We start from the raw sequence: 17,514 nt of genomic DNA, 5'->3' as shown, positions 1-17,514 counted from the left end.
GAATGTAAGCAGCGCCAGCTACACCAGAGCAAGAGGTTTGCTCTTTTTAACCTTAAAAGCAGGAAAAGCCATGAAGAGCATTTCTGTCAGACCCATCTGTGCTGAGAGCAGAAAGCTGCTTCATCAGTTAGCAAGTTCAGCTTCCCCTGGAGGGGTGGAAAACCTGCCCTGTTTGAGTATCTACAGCCAGAGATGTCAAGTGCCTCCCTTAATGCCCTTGGAAGTGCAGGTAGGGTTTTGCCTTACCATCCACGGCATGCAGGGAGGTGAGGGACTCCTCGCTCTTGGCCGAGCGGAGCGTCCCGCTGTCTCCTCGTCCTCCTGAGGGAAGGAACCACACAGGGAAAGGGGTTTACACTTAGTTGGATAATGGTGGCAGAAAAAACACAAATGCATTTCTAGCACCAACGTCACTATCCTGAGAGTAATTTTGTTTTGAAGCTGGGTTTCTGATTCTCATTTTACCTGGAAATGGCAACTGACCCAAGTGATGACTGCTGCAGGTGACAGGCTGGGAAACAATTCCCCACAAGCAAAGCCCCTCAAAAAGAGGGAAGGAAGGAGTATTTCACACACCCTGTTCTATGGGCTCTAAACAAGTATAATTTCAGTCTCTAAGGAAACAGTCGTGAAGAGCATCAAATAGCATGTGAAGACTGTGAAGGTAAGAATTTAAAGGCTGACCTGGGAGATGAGGGATAAAAGTTCTTCCAGGCTCCTATTTTGGGATTTGTGATGTGTTTTACTGCAAAAACACTTTGTTGCTATTTTTAAGTTTGGAAAGAGACAGAAAATTATATATGGAAAAGGATGAGAATTCCACCTACATATCCTGGCTGTGGCTGCAAAGGGTTGTTGGCTGCCTTCTCTGGGTACTCTGGTACAGCTTTTGGAGGGAATGTGTTTATGGGAAGGTGCTTTTCCATTGTTTCATCTTCTGAGAGCAGCAAGGGGAACCAGAACTGTAATTTCATTTCATAATGAGAGTGTCAGAAGGAATTATTGTGTGACTTATGATAGCAGCAGCCACATCTTATCTTTCCAAAGCTGTTCCAAGCAAAGCACAGAGGTGTGAGCCCCGGCAGGCTCCAGAGCTGCCTGAGTGAGAGCCACTGGGAAAGAAGAGCTACTGGAGGTGTCATGCACGGCTTGGACGCTAGAAGGAGATAAAAACCCACTGGAAACATCACTCTGCACTGCTGACAACCGCGGGCTTTGGAAGGGGGCCTCACCTGCCAGGGCTATGGCTTTCATTTCCGAGGGCTCGCTGGGGTTGCGCTGCAGTTTGCGCTTGGACACAGAGGAGGATTTTCCCAGGTTGAAGAAGGAACGCCAGCTCCCCACTGGAGACTTCTTCATCTTGCTGGGAGGCCTTTTCCTGGGGAGAGAAAATGGAACACATGGATGCAGGTGGGGCTGCAGCTCAATCCTGGCTGCTTGTTATCAGCACTCTCTGCTTTCTGCTCAGAAACTCCTGGTTTCTGCTTGGAACTTCCCTCTTTTCCACAGCTGAGGATGTTTTCATTCTCCCAGCTCAGCCCTAAAGTCTTGCTGTGTAAATTCTTCCAACTTCCACAAAGCAGCTGCAGTGCAGGTGAGGAAACCTCTTCCTTGTCCAGTCCAGCAGCCAAGGGATGGATTTTCTAGAAGAAGCCCCAGCTCTCTGGGAAGCTGGGCAGCCATAAAGGTGTTCAAAAGCATCTCTAACTCCTGCTATAAAACCACCTTAGTCTCCTCCACTGCCATATTTAATTTCCTGTGTCCTCAAGCCTGTCCAACTTCTCCACTTCAAGGGAACCTGGACTTGTGACAGGCACTCAGTCCTGGAAAACCCCAACATCTGCAGGTGTTCACCCTGTTTACATTTCTCTGTGTGACTGGTCCAAGCATCTCTGCATCACAGACAACATAGATTTATATATTAAATGATATCCCTGGTGAAAACAACCGGGAGTGGAGCACAAATTATTTGGCTAAACCAAGACCACTGAAGAGCTGAATCCTCCCAGAGTCCAAAGCAGATGGAAAATGGGCTACAATATTTACATATATAACAAGTCTCAAGTCAATATACGCAAATTCCTGCTATATTCAAAGTAACATAGCTATGACACATGCTGGAAAGGAAACCTGTCTCTACCTTTCAGATGGGAAGTCAATGACTGTGTGGAATTTCCCCTGCAAAGCTGCTGGGCCTTCTCCCACTTCAATGTACTTGCTGTCTGCCACGATGGGAGAGTTGATCTGGGCCTGTGTCCGTGCCTGAGCCTCCTCCAGTGTGAGCAGCTTTGTGGAGGGGGAGGACACCAGCAGAGACTTGGGTCGGGATAAAGAGCTGTGCCCTGCAAGGGAAAACCACAGGCAACAAGGAAAGTCAGCAAACAGCAGTGCAGAGATCAAAGCTTAGCTCTGTGTGTCTAGGGAGGTGCTGTGTTTTTCTGAACTTCTGTTATCCCAACCATTGAAAGATGTGGGCAAAATGTGGTCACAATGTCACAGGTATGTTGATGACTAAAAGAATAATGGCTTAATGTATTAAAAAAAAGCAGAGGCAAACAGGTAGGACTGAAACCTTTTTGGCACACTTTCTTTCATCTGTATGCAAGAGCCTGTAAAGAAAATGATGCTTTTCCTTTGTATAAAGCCTGTCTGGGTCATTCCCAAATTTCACCTCTCGGTGTAGCAGGAAATGCCATGTGTGACTGAAGCTACTATAAACCAAATGTACCTGGACACAGCAAACAGAATCTGCTGTGTGGCCTGCCCGTGGCCTTCAGAGCTTGTGCCTGGTGATGAATGTGCAAAATCTGAAAGTAGCTGCTGCTGCCTCCTGCTGCTGACAGCTCCAGTGGAGAGATTACAGGGAGCCTGTTGTAGGAGCAGCTGTCCTGTGTCTGCCATTGCCTCTTGTACAGGTGTTTCTAGGGTTATTCCCAGGTGAGTTCAGGGCTTTGGGGGAGATGTGCCAGTGCAGAACATCCTGCTTGGTCCAATTCCATGGCTGTCCCTGGAGCAGCACAGCTCTGTGTGAAGGATGCAGAGTCTGGGGGGTGTGGGAGCTGTAAATGTTGTCCTGGGTGAAGTTTGGGTTGAAACAGGTTTGGCAGCACCACTTCCCCCTCTCGTAGGTGCAGGAGCTGTGCTCACACCCAGAGGCCCCCAGGAAGCCTGGAATGCAGAATTCCTGCACTTAGCCAATCCAACAGCCTGACCCTCCTCCCTGCCAGGTCTGTGCCAAAGTCACTGAATGCAAATGACCAAGTCATTAAACAATTAGCCAAATTTACATGGGCCATTCTAAGCCTGGATAATCATCTGGCTGGGATTCTGAGCATGCTTATCTTCCTTCCCCTGGCAGAGTCAGCCTGCTGGGAGCTGCTGTTCAGCCAAGCTAACCTCTGGCTTCCATGGACTGCCCTACAGCAGGAGAAAAAGCTGCCAGATCAACTCTGCCAGCCTAAGCAGAGGTAAGGCTTATTTAAAAGAAGGGAGCAGCAAATACAGTGGAAACCCAGCTCTTTGCAGTCCCCAGGTGGTGGTAACTGCAGTAGCTGTGCATGTTCCAGGCACAGGCAGGTTATCAAGACAGATGGTGCAGCCTTAATGCTGCTTAGGAGCAGAACAGCTTGTGGCAGCCACACTAACACAGAGTAAACTTTCCTCCTGGTACAACTCTGTTCCTTCTCAATGGAACAGATATATGGCCTCAGTTACTCAAGGGAATTTGTAGGCTCCAAGGCTGGATGACATTCCAGGTGCTCCAGGTTCATTCCTCATCCTAAAACAACCAGCTTGAGCAAGAGCAAGATTTAAGTTTCTTAGCCTCAACATTACTGAAGAGAGACTGATTAACACCAGCTTGTTCCTATTTGTGTTCCAAGGTACGGATGAGGGCAGACAGACTTAGCTCCAATGGGTAAGCATGCAGGAGCACCAGTAAAGATGGTTTTTAAAAGGAGAAAGAGCAGGAGAGACAAAGATTTAAGTGATTCCTTGCAATTTCTCAGTGGTGGGATGTAAAGGTAGAAGCCAAATTCATCTCTGCATTCCTGTGGGGTACCCTTGGCTTCTAAGAAAGGTACTGACAGCAATTTCTAACACCAGGCCATCTCTGTCTGGGTTCTGCCATCCCAACCTATACATGTGCCCTCTAGGTTAAAATAAGAACCATTTCCATGCGCAGAGGCGGCTCAGGCAGGCACGGAGTGCCGCTGCTCCTGCCTGAGTGAAGCAAGGCCAGAAGACACACCTGCCCCGTCGCGGATGACGGAGCTGAGCTTGGAGCTGAAGAGCACATCCACGTGGTTCAGGATGAACTCCACCACCACCGACTGGATCCGCACCTCCATGAAGGCGGCCGTGCCGCTGAAGCAGGCGGACTCGATCTGCTTGGACCTGCAAAGGGACACGGGAGAGGGAAGAGGCTCCTGCTGGGTGAGGCCCGGGCACCTGTGAGGCTGCAGGGCCTGGGGCTCAGGCAGAAAGGGCTGAAGGGTGGTTCTGGGGTTAAATCTCAGCAACGCTCACAAATGATCACTGACTGTGGGAATTTATGGCCAAACTTCAGATCCAGGTTCAAGCCTTACTGATGAGGCAAGAGGAACACTGGGCTGGGAGGAAAGGGGAGCGTGGGACAGGTCTGAATTGAGGTTAATACACTGAACATCCAAAATCAAGAGCTTTTTGTTAACTCATCTCCATGACTGCCACAGTTTAAGGCAGTGTTCTGCAAACCTGCTGTGGCCTCTGAGAAGATTTTCCCTCAAGCAGGGAGTGTCTCCACCTGATCCTTCTGAGTGAATGCCCCAGGACTCACCAAAGCAAACTCAAACACGAGGTCACTCCACTGCTTGTGGCAGAACTGCCAGAAAGAAGAGCCCACCTGCAGGAACTGGGAGTGTCCAAGGGCAGACTGGACAGGGCTTGGAGTAACCTGGGGAAAGTGTCCCTGCCCTTGGCAGGGGGTGGCACTGGATGACCTTTAATATCTCTCCCAACCCAAACCCTTCTGGGATTCCATGATGAACCGCACACTCAGATTTCTCAGGTTGGTAACAACAGCAAGTCAGAAATCCGTATAATAAAGGTCAGGGGGATAATATTTTTTTTTTCTTTTAAAGCAAAATTTTAAAGTTGTACCATTAATTTTAAAGTGCCCTATCATCCAGATTCAAAAGAGATTTATCCAAGTTAACTTCTGTAAGTTTGAATTCTTGCAGCCAAAATTGTCAAATTAGATTCTAGAGACTTATGCAGTGGGAAATCAGTGATGCCACTGTAGATATTGTCCTGGATGATCAAGGACACATCAGTTTCATCTAACCAGGAGAGGAGAAATTATCCTCTAAAAGAGGGTTCAGGGAATTCTTCCTTGTCACTACTGACAGAACTGCAGCCAGTGGAACTGTGTTGTGTGAGACAGGATAATACAGGGGCTGTTTTACATCACTCGTCAGAAACTTGCCAGCTGATTTAAATCCTGCTTAGAGTAATTTCCCATATTTTACAGGAGGAGAAGAGCACACTGGGTCAAGACAGGAAGAGCTCTTTCCAGCTGCTGAAAGCTGGGATTTTCTGGACTAGCTGTTGTTTATGAATGTAAACATTTCTTTTGTATTGAAATGGGAAAATCCCAGAGTACCTGAGGAGGTTTGGAGCCCAGACGATGGCCAAGTTCTTGGTGTGCATATTTGTGATGGAGCAATAATCAGCCAGACGAGCCAAGTGTCTCATTAGGAACTCCAGTGTCCTGGAAAACAGGAGAGAGGCAAATGTTCAGCACCACTGAGCAAAGCCAGGCCATGATCCAAAGCACAAACCCAGCTCATTATTTCCTTTTGGTTTGACAGCTCCCAGAAAGGAATGATGAACTCTTTCCCCTCAGCCCACGGTGGACTTGGCTTTGGCAATGCTGACACAGGATGGGCTGAGGGGAGGCTCTCCTGACTGGTCCAGGCTCAAGAAAAGGACAGATTCAGGAAAAACCCTCTGTAGGTGAGGGGCTGCTCAGGGATGTGTGGGGAAGGATGTGGAACGCTAATTCTGGGATGGGGGGAGTATTGATTTTGACACTCCAGAATACTGAAAATACTGGCAGCAGGCTTCTCAGAGGTGGGTAAGGCAGATGGAAGGTTAAACGTCAGAGGCTTCTGTTCACATTAAAAAAAGGTGGCATTAATATTAAAAAATATTAAGCACTGTTGTATTTAACACATGCTAGGTAGGAGGGAGCAGGAGGTGGCAGTGAAAATGCTGCTGTACCTTCCTGGTATCCCTGGCTTGTGTCTGTCTCATAGCCTATCCTTTCTTGGGGGAAGCGAGATGGAGCAGAGAGGGTGTTTTGGGGCTCAAAAATCCACAAATAGACAAGACTGGAAGTGAAGAAAATGGCTTTGTCTTGAAACCAGACAGATACCTCCTGCCTGCAACTTCTCATCACTGAGTAGCAGAAAAATAAAGTGTTTCTTCCTTTTTCCAAGCAAACCCCAGGAAAGAAGAGCAGCACCCTGTGACCTACAGCGTTCCCTACAGCAGTCCTGCTGTAGGCTGTGCCCTCTCTCTGGGACTCACGTGCTGCTGGTACCAGAACTCAGTTTAACCAGCCCCATAAAGTAAAAATCATTTCAGGGAAAAGGTGAACAGAAAAGAGAGAGATCAGTTTATTTCTGAAAGGGCCACACCTCCTCAATTAACATCAATATTGCAATTAGTTACTACAAGCAGCAGCTGTTGCACCAACTAGCCAACCTTATTTGAAGAGCAAGTAACACAGTTGTAGTTTATAACACATCAATTAATTTTTATAATTAGTTATTTATACCATTCATTGCAGCATTGCAATTGTCCAGCTAATCACCACACATCACAGTAACTGAAATTGAAACATTTATAGGCAGGAATGACTATAAATAGTTATCAACACCTGTCCTCATGTGTTACACCTGACCCCTTAGACCAGAATTCTGAGTTTACCTGCAGATTAACTGTTGTGGTTTGACACGGAAAAAGAATTTTTCCGGAAGGAAGAGGTCAATTTGGACATTGACCAATTGAAGGTGGACACTCCTCTGGGAACACAGAGAGGTTAAAAGCAGAATTCCCAGGAGAACTCGCTCTCTTTGGTTCCGGTCAGCGGTCAGTGCAGGACTCTGCCCTGTCCAGCCATGAGCTGGGTGGGGCAGGGGAAGGCCCGTGGTCTGACTGAGGCAGGCCCAAGGGTGGAGGGACTGGAACCAGGCTGGTCCCGTGCAGATGGAAGTGTGGAGAAAATCTGGGATGTCTCCATTCCCCCCAGAGTCTCTCTCTCTCCCAAGAGAGAAAAAGAGACAGCGGTGGTTTTGCCAGCAGTTCACCGCGGGGAAGGAGAAGAGCGGGGGGGCTGCAAGGTGCCCAGCCGCCTGTGGGAGCAGGAGCCTGGGCAGCAAGCCATCTCTGGGAGTTGGGACTTTTAACCCTTCCTGAGAAATGAAAGCTTTGTGACATTTTTCTCCTCCTCGGTTTGAAAGAGAGGAAGAGAGACAACCTGGGACCTGGGATGTTGGAAGGAGAAATTTTAGGTGGGAGGAGATGATGGAGTGGCTTCTAGCTGGACTTTTTCTTGTTAGCCACAGACTGAACTGATCTTCTCCTCCAAGAGAGACTGTATTTTAGGAGGATGCTGGTGAGCCAAAGAGACCATGCTTCAGCTGGGAAAAGACAGAAGTGGAGCGAACAGAGAGAAGTTAGGGAGGTTTTTGGTAGTGCCCCCCTGTCTTCAGAGAAGAAAAAGAGAAGAAGATCTCTGTTCTTGGACCCTCAGCCCCAGGGGAAAATGGGGGGGACTGTTGGTCCCAAAAATAAAAAACTGAACTGTTGTTTTTCCCCTCTTGGCAGGGCATCCTTGAAAAGAAAAAATCCTAAAAGCAGTCTGTCCATCCATGCATTGGTGGTGAGAGCACTGTGCATGGAAAGGAGAGGGTCACCACTGGCAAACTTTTTTTCTCCGGGCGGTGCCATGTGGTGACATGGAAGCACAGGGTGTGGCAGCTGTGTTTCTTGGGGGGTCTGTGGCACAGGAGGGGCTCCTCTCTCCCTCAATGGACTGAGTATCGATTGTCTGGAGGGTGGAAACCTGATTTGGGTCCAGATTGTATCTCACTGTGGTTTGTTGGAGGTGGGTGGTGGGAGGAGGAATGCTTTGGAAGGTTTTCATTTTGATTTTTGTGTGTGGTTTTTTTTCATTCTTTTTTCCTTCTATAGTAGTATAGTAGTAGTAGCTTAATAAAGTTTTTTCTTGTTATTGAACTTGGGCCTGCTTTGCTCTGTTCTCGATCGCATTTCACAGCATTCAATTGAGAGACTGCATTTTCATGGGGGCACTGGCATTGTGCCAGTGTCAAACCATGACTTTAACATACATCACCATAATCAATTGATGATTGTAATAAAGTATTCTAATTAGGTATGAATAGCCAAATACTGCCTGCATTCACCCCAAATGGTCACCTGAACCACTGGGACACATCAGGGGAGCTGGCACAGCCAATTAAAATAATTACCTATCTGTAAATAACTTCCATCATATGCTGTCATTAGCTATTTCTACCAATTACAATTCACAATTAGTGAATGTTTTTTACCATGCATCACTAGTTATTAATATTAAAGTCTCATTAAGATATAGTTTTCTATATAGTTATTAAAGCAAACCACCAATACCAATTTGTCTAATACCTTTTCACCATACCCTGCCATAATTTTAAATACTAAAGACTTAAAATGTTGTTCTTAGTCAAGACTCATTATCATATAACGTGAATTCTTATTAGTACTAATTAGCTTGAATATAGTATTTTAATTGGTGATTTTTAAACATCATATTATGCTACTCTAATACATTACACTAATATAATTAATTGCACCAGTTATTCTCAGAGCATTTTTGTTATTTGCTTGTTACTATTATTGCAGGGAGGGCCAGACTGGAGACAAAATACAATTCACCAAGTCTGGCTGAAGGTCTGAGCAATTTTTTGGCTATATTTCACTTTTTTTTTAAAGTGCTTTTAGCACTGGTATTGTGCCCCCCCCTCCCCCAATAAAACTGCTTCCTTACTCTGACATAACAAGCTCCTATTTCCCTCCTAGATGGAGTTTCCAAGGATGTGAAGACCATGTTTAGCGTACAGTGTTTGGTAAGGAGCTAATTAAAATATAAACCAACTTTCTACAGCCATTTCAATATGCAGAGGCACAGTGTGCCTGTCTTGAGAGGGAAACTGGAATTACAGAATTCCTCTCACAAAATGCCCACAACACCCCAAAGACTGCACTCACCTGTAGTGGGGAGGGGGCAGCTGCTGGATCACATCGTGGATCTTAACCAGCCTTTCCTCATCTGTAGCAGCAGAAACAGCATCCTGGAACGAGGCAGGAAAGGGTTTAGCTGCAAATAAACCCCCAACGTGCCAGCCTTGCCAGTGAGGTGGGTTTTGTTGCTCTTCTCCCCTTTGGGTAAGGGGGTCTGTCTTGAGGACAGAGCAGCAGATGGGTCATGTAAGGAAGGGCAAGTAAGCCATGACCTGGGGCATGTAAATAGCACAGAGAATTCCTGCAGAAGACATTCGGCTCAGAGCAGCATTTGCTTCCAGTCCCGTTCCTGGGAAATGGCAAACGAGAGGGGAATTCCTGCAAAGCATGGCAAGTGTGCCAGGGGCCTTCTGCTGTGGCCCCACAAGTGGACACAGGGGACAAAGGCACCTCTGAGTGACCTAAAGGGGACACAGAAAAGGCCCCTCAGACCACAGGGCACTGCCAGCCCCTTCTGGAATGGCAGGGTGAAATCGGGAGTGTCAGGCTGTGAATTTTCATCACACACCCTTCTGATGGCTCTAAAAACCCCAGCTGAGGCAGAGCAGAGAGGGAAGTGTGTGGAAGGCAGGCCCAGTTTCCAGGATTTCTCTGCTCTACCAGCTGACAGCCACTGAAGGGGGAAGTGCCCACATTTGCCTCACACTCACTGAGAACTTCTCGTAGAGCTGGTAGGTGAGCAGGGGGTTGGGGAGCTCTCGGAAGTACAGCTTGCACAGGGAGCCCACACAGTGGATGTCCTGGATGTAAATGTCCTTGGTCAGGTCGGGAATCTGCTCGGAGTCAAACTCGTGGCTGGCAATGAGAACAGAGAAATGGGTAAAAGGCTTTGAGGAGGAGGAGGAATGAAATCAAACCCAGCACAAAATTACAGCAAGGCTTTCCTGATTTACAGGAAAAAATAAACACTTAGTCACCAAAACCACATGACCCATGGCTGTGGGGCAGCCATTGGGGATATTTTTTCAAAAAAAGAGACTTTTCCTTTTTCTAATAAAGCATTTTCAGTTAACTTTATGACCAACTGGCTTCAATCCTTTTTGCTGCATCAGGGCTTTTCAAAGTCTCCAGAGAACATCTTCCAAGACCACAAGTTTAACTCCCAAGGGCTGTGACTGGGATTGCCCATAGGAACTATGAAAGCTGCTGTCCCTCTGCATTTCAAAGGCCCTTGGTTTTCAGAGAGAGACAAAATCCCAATCGCCAATGTTTATGAAATAAAAGCTGAGCTCAGAAGGCCAAGGGCTGGCTTGCTGCTGGAATATATGCTGGGAAATGCCGTTTCCAATTAGCAGGACACTCTAGGGGGATGAGAGTTGTGAGCCAAGCCCTGGACCTGGAGAACCTTGGGGTCCCTGCCACAGTCTTTAGGCTGCTCACAGCCGTGGGGACTCATCCTGCCAGCACTGCAACCACAGTGAGTGGGCTGGGTGAGGAGGCCATCCCTGCCCCTGTCCTGTCCCCCACCCAAAGCTGGCAGGTTGTGCCCAGAGGGTCAAACAACCCCTGAGTTCACCCCGCCTGAGGAGCAGAATACACCCAGGGCTCCAGGTGTGTTGGTAGCTGAGCCCTCCTGGAATCAGGGTGAGCTCCTTGCATCCCTGGACATGGACACAGCTCATGGGGAGCCTTTCACTCCCACCAGACAAGGGGCTGGAGAGGTCCCCACCTTCTCACAGTGAACAGCCCATCCCTTCCTCACCCTGAAGACAGCAGAGAAGGAAAGTAAGGATTCTGTTTTCCACACCCCCCGTGTCCAGCATGCACCACTTCCACAGGCATCTTCCGACTCACCCTTTGCTCATGTCTGGGACAGAAACTCAGCTTCTGCACTTGGCTCTACAGAAAAGCCCAGAAAGGCATCAGCCCACCCCACACAAACACACTCAGCCCTGGCTCAAACTCCCTGCCCATATCCTGTCCTACTCCAGTGGTTTTTCCTAGCAACAAGGGTCACACTGTGTCAAATGTTCCCTTGCAGAAGTGAATATGGAGGGAAGAGAGGGATGCCCCACCACATTCAACCCTCCTCCTCTATGCACTGGCTGTTTCCAGAGTTACATGTTATTCCTTCTGACCCAAATTAAGATTTTGTTAGGTGAAGAACAACTCCACAGCTTCTCAAAAAGAGCCAGAAAACCAGGATACAGTGATCAACACCCCAAATCAACAGTGGCTGTGTGCCTACCCACCAAATAAAGGCAGCTACTGCCCTACTGAAGAGCCAACATCTGTCCCATGGAAATCTCCCACGTGGAATAAATTCTCTAACCTTCTCTCCAACCAAAAAGCCCTTTAAATCCAGGAGATCCAGTTCTTCTATGGGAAACCTAAGCACAGTGATTCATTTATAAGGATACTGCAGCCCCAGCTTCGGATGAGCCTAATGCCCTGTTTATACAGCTGGGAACTGCAGCAAGCCATGTCTTATGTTCAACAAACACTCAGAATCTGTAGTGATTTACATGAACAGAACAGTGTCAGTAAGGTATGCCATGTTCTCCCTTCTTTTGTCTTTGGAATATCTCAGAAACCTGGAAAACAGGCTGTCACTTCATTCTCTGCACTACAACAGGGAATGATGCCATTGCAATTTTAGAAAATAATTTTTAAAGCACCTTTGATACACAATGAAAGAGAAAATTGTCTTGGGAACACAAAAGGAAAAAAATGGACTAGGACAGAGATTAGATGGATGGTCCAGCACACGTCAAAATGAGGAATAAAGGGATGTAACTGAAGCAATGGCAAATATTTTATTCAGTTACAGCTCCAGTCAGAGCTTTTAGATCCTGCATATCAAAACCTTGGTGCCAGATTTTTAAAATGGAACTTCCTGGGATAAGAAATGGGATTAATCTGAACCAGAACAAACCCATCCATCCAAGGGTCTGAACAGTCACTGTACCAGCTCAAACCTGCCCACTGAACAGCTGGTACAAAAAAGATTCTCTGCCCATGGCAAATAACCCTGTACGGCCTCTGCCAGGCCATGGGCCCAGGAGCAGTGCTGGTGACTCCCATCCACTCAGCACATTAATGCTCTGCAGCAGAACATTCTACACCAAATGACAGGAGGACAACAGCCTCATGAGAGAGGAGAGGAAGTTTGCTGTGGTGGGAACAGCTCCTAAACAGAACACACTCCTGGCCCTTCCCTGTGCAGCACAGCAGTGCCCCCCACCAGACTCAGGCACACATCCTGTGCACATTCCCAATTAACTGCTGGTAAGCCAGGAGCCCAAGGCAGCAGGGAGAAACATCACCTGCTCCAAAGGGCTCCTGGAGAGAAGGAACAGAAATGAAACGTGACCGCACAGTGACACCAGGATCCTGATACTCCATCCTGCAGGATGAGTCTGCCAGAGGAAGCCCAGGCTGTGCCCTGCCCTGCCAGGGGCTCCCAGGCAGGCCCTTACCGGAGTTTCTGGATGTTGGAGGCGATCCCGGAGAGCCGGTATATCCCATCCACAATGCCGTGCTTCTCGATGAATTCCGTGCAGCTCTTGAGGACCTGGGGCACTGAACAACAACAGCCACGGTTAGAACAGACCTACTTCAGGCTGTGCTCCTGGCAGGTGCCATAAACTGCTCCCACCTGGGCCATGCCTTTCCTTTCTCCTTAGGGCAGAAAGACTGTAGGAAATTTAACTTCAGGAGTTGATGGGGAAACTGGTCAGAGGTGCTCCTGCTTTAACAAGGGAATGCCAGAATATGAATCAGGTCAAAAAAAGCCAGTTCTGGTCAGAGACAGTGAAGGTCCCATGGCAACTCCCACAGGAAGTGTGCTGTGAAATCCCATTCCAGAAGAGCTGTAAAATGGAATAAACACTATCTTTCAAATCTATACAAGATTAACCTATCCTGCTTAGTTAAGGAAATATAAACATCAGGGAGATGCTACTTTTGGAGACACAGACAGGAGAGCTTTTACAACTGATAATTTCATCCCAAATGTCTGCCAGAGCATAGCTGGATATGGAGAGCTCCACAGCATCCCACACTCACAGAAAGTGCAGACAGATCAGGGCATGACAGAATGGAAAAATCAGCCCAGGGGATATAATTAGGTGTCAAGTTAATATTGCAGCCGCTTCACCGCCCCATTCCTTCCAGCTGGCTTCCCAGGCTCATGCACACCCAGTGCTGGAGCTGTGTGACCATCCATGTAAGCTTGAGGAGGAGCAAATCACTGCATTTACAAAAGGCACTAAAACTGCCCTGAACGAAGAAAGAAAACCAGGATGGAGCTCCTAGAAAAAGCTGGGGTCCCTGTGGACCCCCCTGCCAGCCAGGTTTCTGCAGCAGCTCCTGTGCTGACCCCAGTGTGTTCTTCAGATGCCAGTCTGATCAGTGTGGTACGTGACAGCCACGCCGAGCAGGTCATGTGGCAAATCCCCTTACACCGCAGCAAATGCCATCTGCCAGGCAGGCTGCTCCTAAGGGCTGCTGCACTTGGATGCTCCAAGCTCCCCACAGCCTGCACAAGGCTCCTTCTCCAGCCTGCAGCAAACCCTCACAGCTGGAGGAAAGGCTCATTTCAGATGGCTTCCTGGAAATCAGCAGGTGCATCCAGGGTAAGGGCACGTCTGCTGCACACTGGAGCCCAGGACGATGAAAGCTGTCAATCCTGCAGCACGTCAGACAGGCTCAGCAGGAGCAGATTAGACCCTGCACCTGGGATGCTCCAAGGCACCTAGAGACAGCCAGAACCAAGCCAGCCAGGCTCCAGTGCTGCATTCCCAGGGATGTACAGCAGCTCTCACCATTTTCCAGTCGGGCAGACTCTGAGGCGAGCAGAGCCTTTGTACACTAAGCCAAGAGCCTTGGGAAGCAAGTGCTGCTTTCTTGGGGAACACAACCCAGTGGAGGTGCAGCCTTGTGCTACCTCAGCATCAGTGAGCTCCACGGAGAACCACAGCTGATGGCTTCAGGAACCAAAAGACACCCTGAACCTGGGAAAGGCAACAGGTTCTCACTGAACACACACCCAGAGCACGCTGGGGACACGTCCATCAGTCACCCACAAGGACAGATCTGAGCAGAGCAGGTGGAACACTGGCCTGAAATTCTTGTAGTGTCTCAAAAATATTTCTGGAGGACAACACTTAAGCCTTTATTCAAAAAGATTCAACACCTCTTGAAGGAGAAAGTTTGTAAGGCTGAAAATCAATAGGGAAAGAGCTCTATCCTACTCAAGCAGTGTCCAGAAAGGGCTGAAGTGTGCATTGTACTGCACTACAGCACTGGGAGGTGAGTGGGGCCCAGTGTGACCTGTGCAGGGCAGCAGAGGTGGTACAGCTCTGTCCTGTGCAGCAAAGGGCAAGAACAAAGCTCTGTGTGCTGACACAGCCAGTGCTGTTTGTCCCCTGTGGGAGAAGAACACCTCAGACTGCCCAACACACCTGAAGCAAGACCCCGTGGGATTTCTCTGCCTGTCTGTCCCACAACCACCCCTTACAATGGGTGTCAGACCTCACCAGTGACCTGCACAGGGCTGAGCTCCCATCAGCAGCATTTCCTGCATGCAGGAGTCCCAGAGGATTGGGCAAAGGACTATTCCCAAGCTTGAAAGTGCTGTGGCAAGATCTGCTAAAGCTGCAAATCCCAAAGACCTTAATGATCCATACTGCAACCACAGGAAGGGTCCCCTGGAATCAGTAGAACCTGCTAAATAAGTAAATCAAGATGCAAATATATAAGCAGGCAAATAAATCCAGAAGTCAACACACCAAGAGGCAGATAAATAACCAGCACTCGCCCTGCCTGCCCCATTCCCAGCAGGAAACCTGGAGTGACAATGGAGCAGGGCAGAGGAGTCGAAGGGAAGGCAAGGGCTGCAGCACCAGCACTCTGCATCAAGTTCTCTTTTGTCATGGAAGAGCCTGGGCACAGTGAGAGTAATAAATATACCCTGAAAAGATCCCAGCAGGCTGGTTCCAAGCATCTCCTCATCTGGTTACCAGGACAATCTGTTCTTTAAACTAAATATATCATACCAGCACCACAGATATTTTGGGGGAGTGCTGCAGGGTTGGAGAAGGGACTCAAATTCAAGCAGGGCTAATCTGTACCTGATGGGCTTTTCCTGGAATGGTGACTTCATTTTTCAGATTTCTGAACAAAGATGGCACCTGGCCATCGGGTGTGTATTTAACCTCCCTGTGCCCTTTGAATCCCCAGTCCTTTAATACCCATTTCAGAGATGTACATCCACACATGGAAGAGATAGTGACTGTTCCCTCAGAAGGAAAAGGCAGGAGGACAGCACAAGCCAAGACTTAACTTTGCAAATGTCAAGTGTTCCCACCAACACCTACAGCAGCTTCTGACACCACACTGTGACTTTTTCAGGTACCTGTGTCCATCTGCTGCAGAAATCCCTCCCTGCAGGTGAACTTCTCAGTTCAGGCACTGATTTTGGCTTCTAGATCCCAAACCACAACCCAGATTTGAACCAGAGAGGTGCCTCAGCCTCATCCCAGCAGGGAACCAAAGGTGATTTCCTCCTACAGGATGCACCAGCAGCAACACTAAAGTTCTACTAATGGCAGCTAATTACTGTGGTTTCCTGCAATTTCAACAACCAGACTCGATGGCACACATGGTTTGCATTAAGAGCCATAAAGGCCCACCTGGGTCAGCACCTGCTTCCTGGCAACACCCAGGAGCTTTGGGAAAGGCAGGAGGAGGCAGCAAGTGACACTCAGTGCTTTCCTGCAGCCCCATCCAGGGAACTGGGTCACAGAACCTCTGAGCCCAGAACTGGTGCCTGGGTTATCCAGCCGAGCACACAGTCCTTGCCAGTGCCACGTTCCCAGGCAAGTAACAAAAATCACTGATGCTCAGTGGGATTTTAGTCCTTTTCTGAGCCATGGGGTCTTCAGCCAGTGACCCCAGAAATCCTCTCTGCAGTGCAGTCACTGCCTCAGCTGCAGGCAGCTAAAATCACTGCCAGGTGCTGCCTGGGAACACCCGGCTCTGCATGGACACTGTACACACCTCCCCTTCTAAAACAATCACCCCTCCCTCAGGTGGTCCCAGGAGACAAAGAGCAAAGGGCTAGACATGAGATGCCTCACCAAAGGGAACCCCAGCACATTTCATCATCACAGCAGCCAAAGGAATTAATTCAAGTTCTTCCAGAGCATCTCTCAGCTGGTTTGAAAGGTTTATTGCATCTCTGAGGACTCGTTAACTGCTTAATTTTCTGCCATTAAGAGGAAGCAGAAGTTCTATGGTTTTCATTCTGAAAAACATTTTGATTCATCTTCACATGGGGCATATTTCCTTTCTTATAATCTTGCTGGGTGGGTTTTTTTTTTAATATTTTGTAATGTTCCCTCCCTGGGCTTTGGGACGCTTGCTTGTGCTGTGTTTTATTTTATTTTATTTTCTTAGCACATTACTGGAACCAGAAGTGTTTGTTCAGCCTGGGGCACGAGGCCTCCCACCAAGCCCCCCTCTGGCACTGGCATTTTCCCAAAATACAGCAGTGGGGTGCAGGTCCCACAGGCCAGGCCTTGGGGCTGGACAATAGCCCAGAGCACCTGGGCTGCTGCTCCTCACTGAATTCCACACATAGCAAACCCACAGGGGAGCTCAAGCTCCAGGAGAATGGAAAACAGACTGCCCCGAGCTCACAGACGTGACAACCAGCGTGCAGCGCCAGCAGACTGGGGACGCACATGGAAAATCCAGAGTAACAGAAGGTTAAAGGCTGCTCTGAGCCACCAGGACAGAAGCTGGAACGAACAGCCATCAGATAAAGGGCAGGTGCAGAAGCTCAGCCCTGGCTGTCCAGGCTGCCTTTGGGAACAGCTGGGAAGGACAGGCAGGCGAAAGGCCAGCAGAGGACACACACCCAGCACAGCACAAAGGGTGCCACTGCAGCAGGCTGAGCCCCTTTCTTGGAATTCTGTGCCTGGCCAAGACTGACAACTTCCAAATATCTGGAAGTAGCCACATAAATCCCAACTCCCTTGCCATTAATGAGGGATTATGTAAAAACCTAAGAGGGAATATCCCCTCTTGAAGAAATACAGTTGCTTTTACTCCAATAGTTTCCTATTTTAACTTAATTTTAGAACCATTAAGGTTGGAAAAGACCTCTAAGATCATCAAGACCATTTTCCAAAAAACTGTCCAAATATTTCCTTAAAAAAA

The 17,514-nt window shown here is 48.3% G+C and overlaps 1 protein-coding gene across 12 annotated transcripts in view; it reads right to left on the bottom strand.

The window, feature by feature from the left end:
* ARHGAP32 (Rho GTPase activating protein 32) overlaps positions 1–17,514 on the bottom strand; it is a 238,584-nt gene that overhangs the window by 10,161 nt on the left and 210,909 nt on the right. For all 12 annotated transcript variants that reach the window (XM_072918149.1, XM_072918150.1, XM_030290907.4 and 9 more), the window contains 8 exons: positions 12,768–12,870; positions 9,999–10,143; positions 9,316–9,398; positions 5,642–5,749; positions 4,250–4,395; positions 2,141–2,342; positions 1,233–1,378; positions 247–321 (listed from right to left, as the gene is read on the bottom strand). In XM_072918149.1, the coding sequence (XP_072774250.1) occupies positions 247–321; positions 1,233–1,378; positions 2,141–2,342; positions 4,250–4,395; positions 5,642–5,749; positions 9,316–9,398; positions 9,999–10,143; positions 12,768–12,870 (1,008 nt within the window). The remainder of the gene's footprint in view (positions 1–246; positions 322–1,232; positions 1,379–2,140; positions 2,343–4,249; positions 4,396–5,641; positions 5,750–9,315; positions 9,399–9,998; positions 10,144–12,767; positions 12,871–17,514) is intronic.

The sequence above is a fragment of the Taeniopygia guttata genome, chromosome 24, assembly GCF_048771995.1.
Source record: "Taeniopygia guttata chromosome 24, bTaeGut7.mat, whole genome shotgun sequence".
NCBI classification, from domain to species: domain Eukaryota; kingdom Metazoa; phylum Chordata; class Aves; order Passeriformes; family Estrildidae; genus Taeniopygia; species Taeniopygia guttata.
This window is presented reverse-complemented; position numbering and strand designations above follow the sequence as displayed.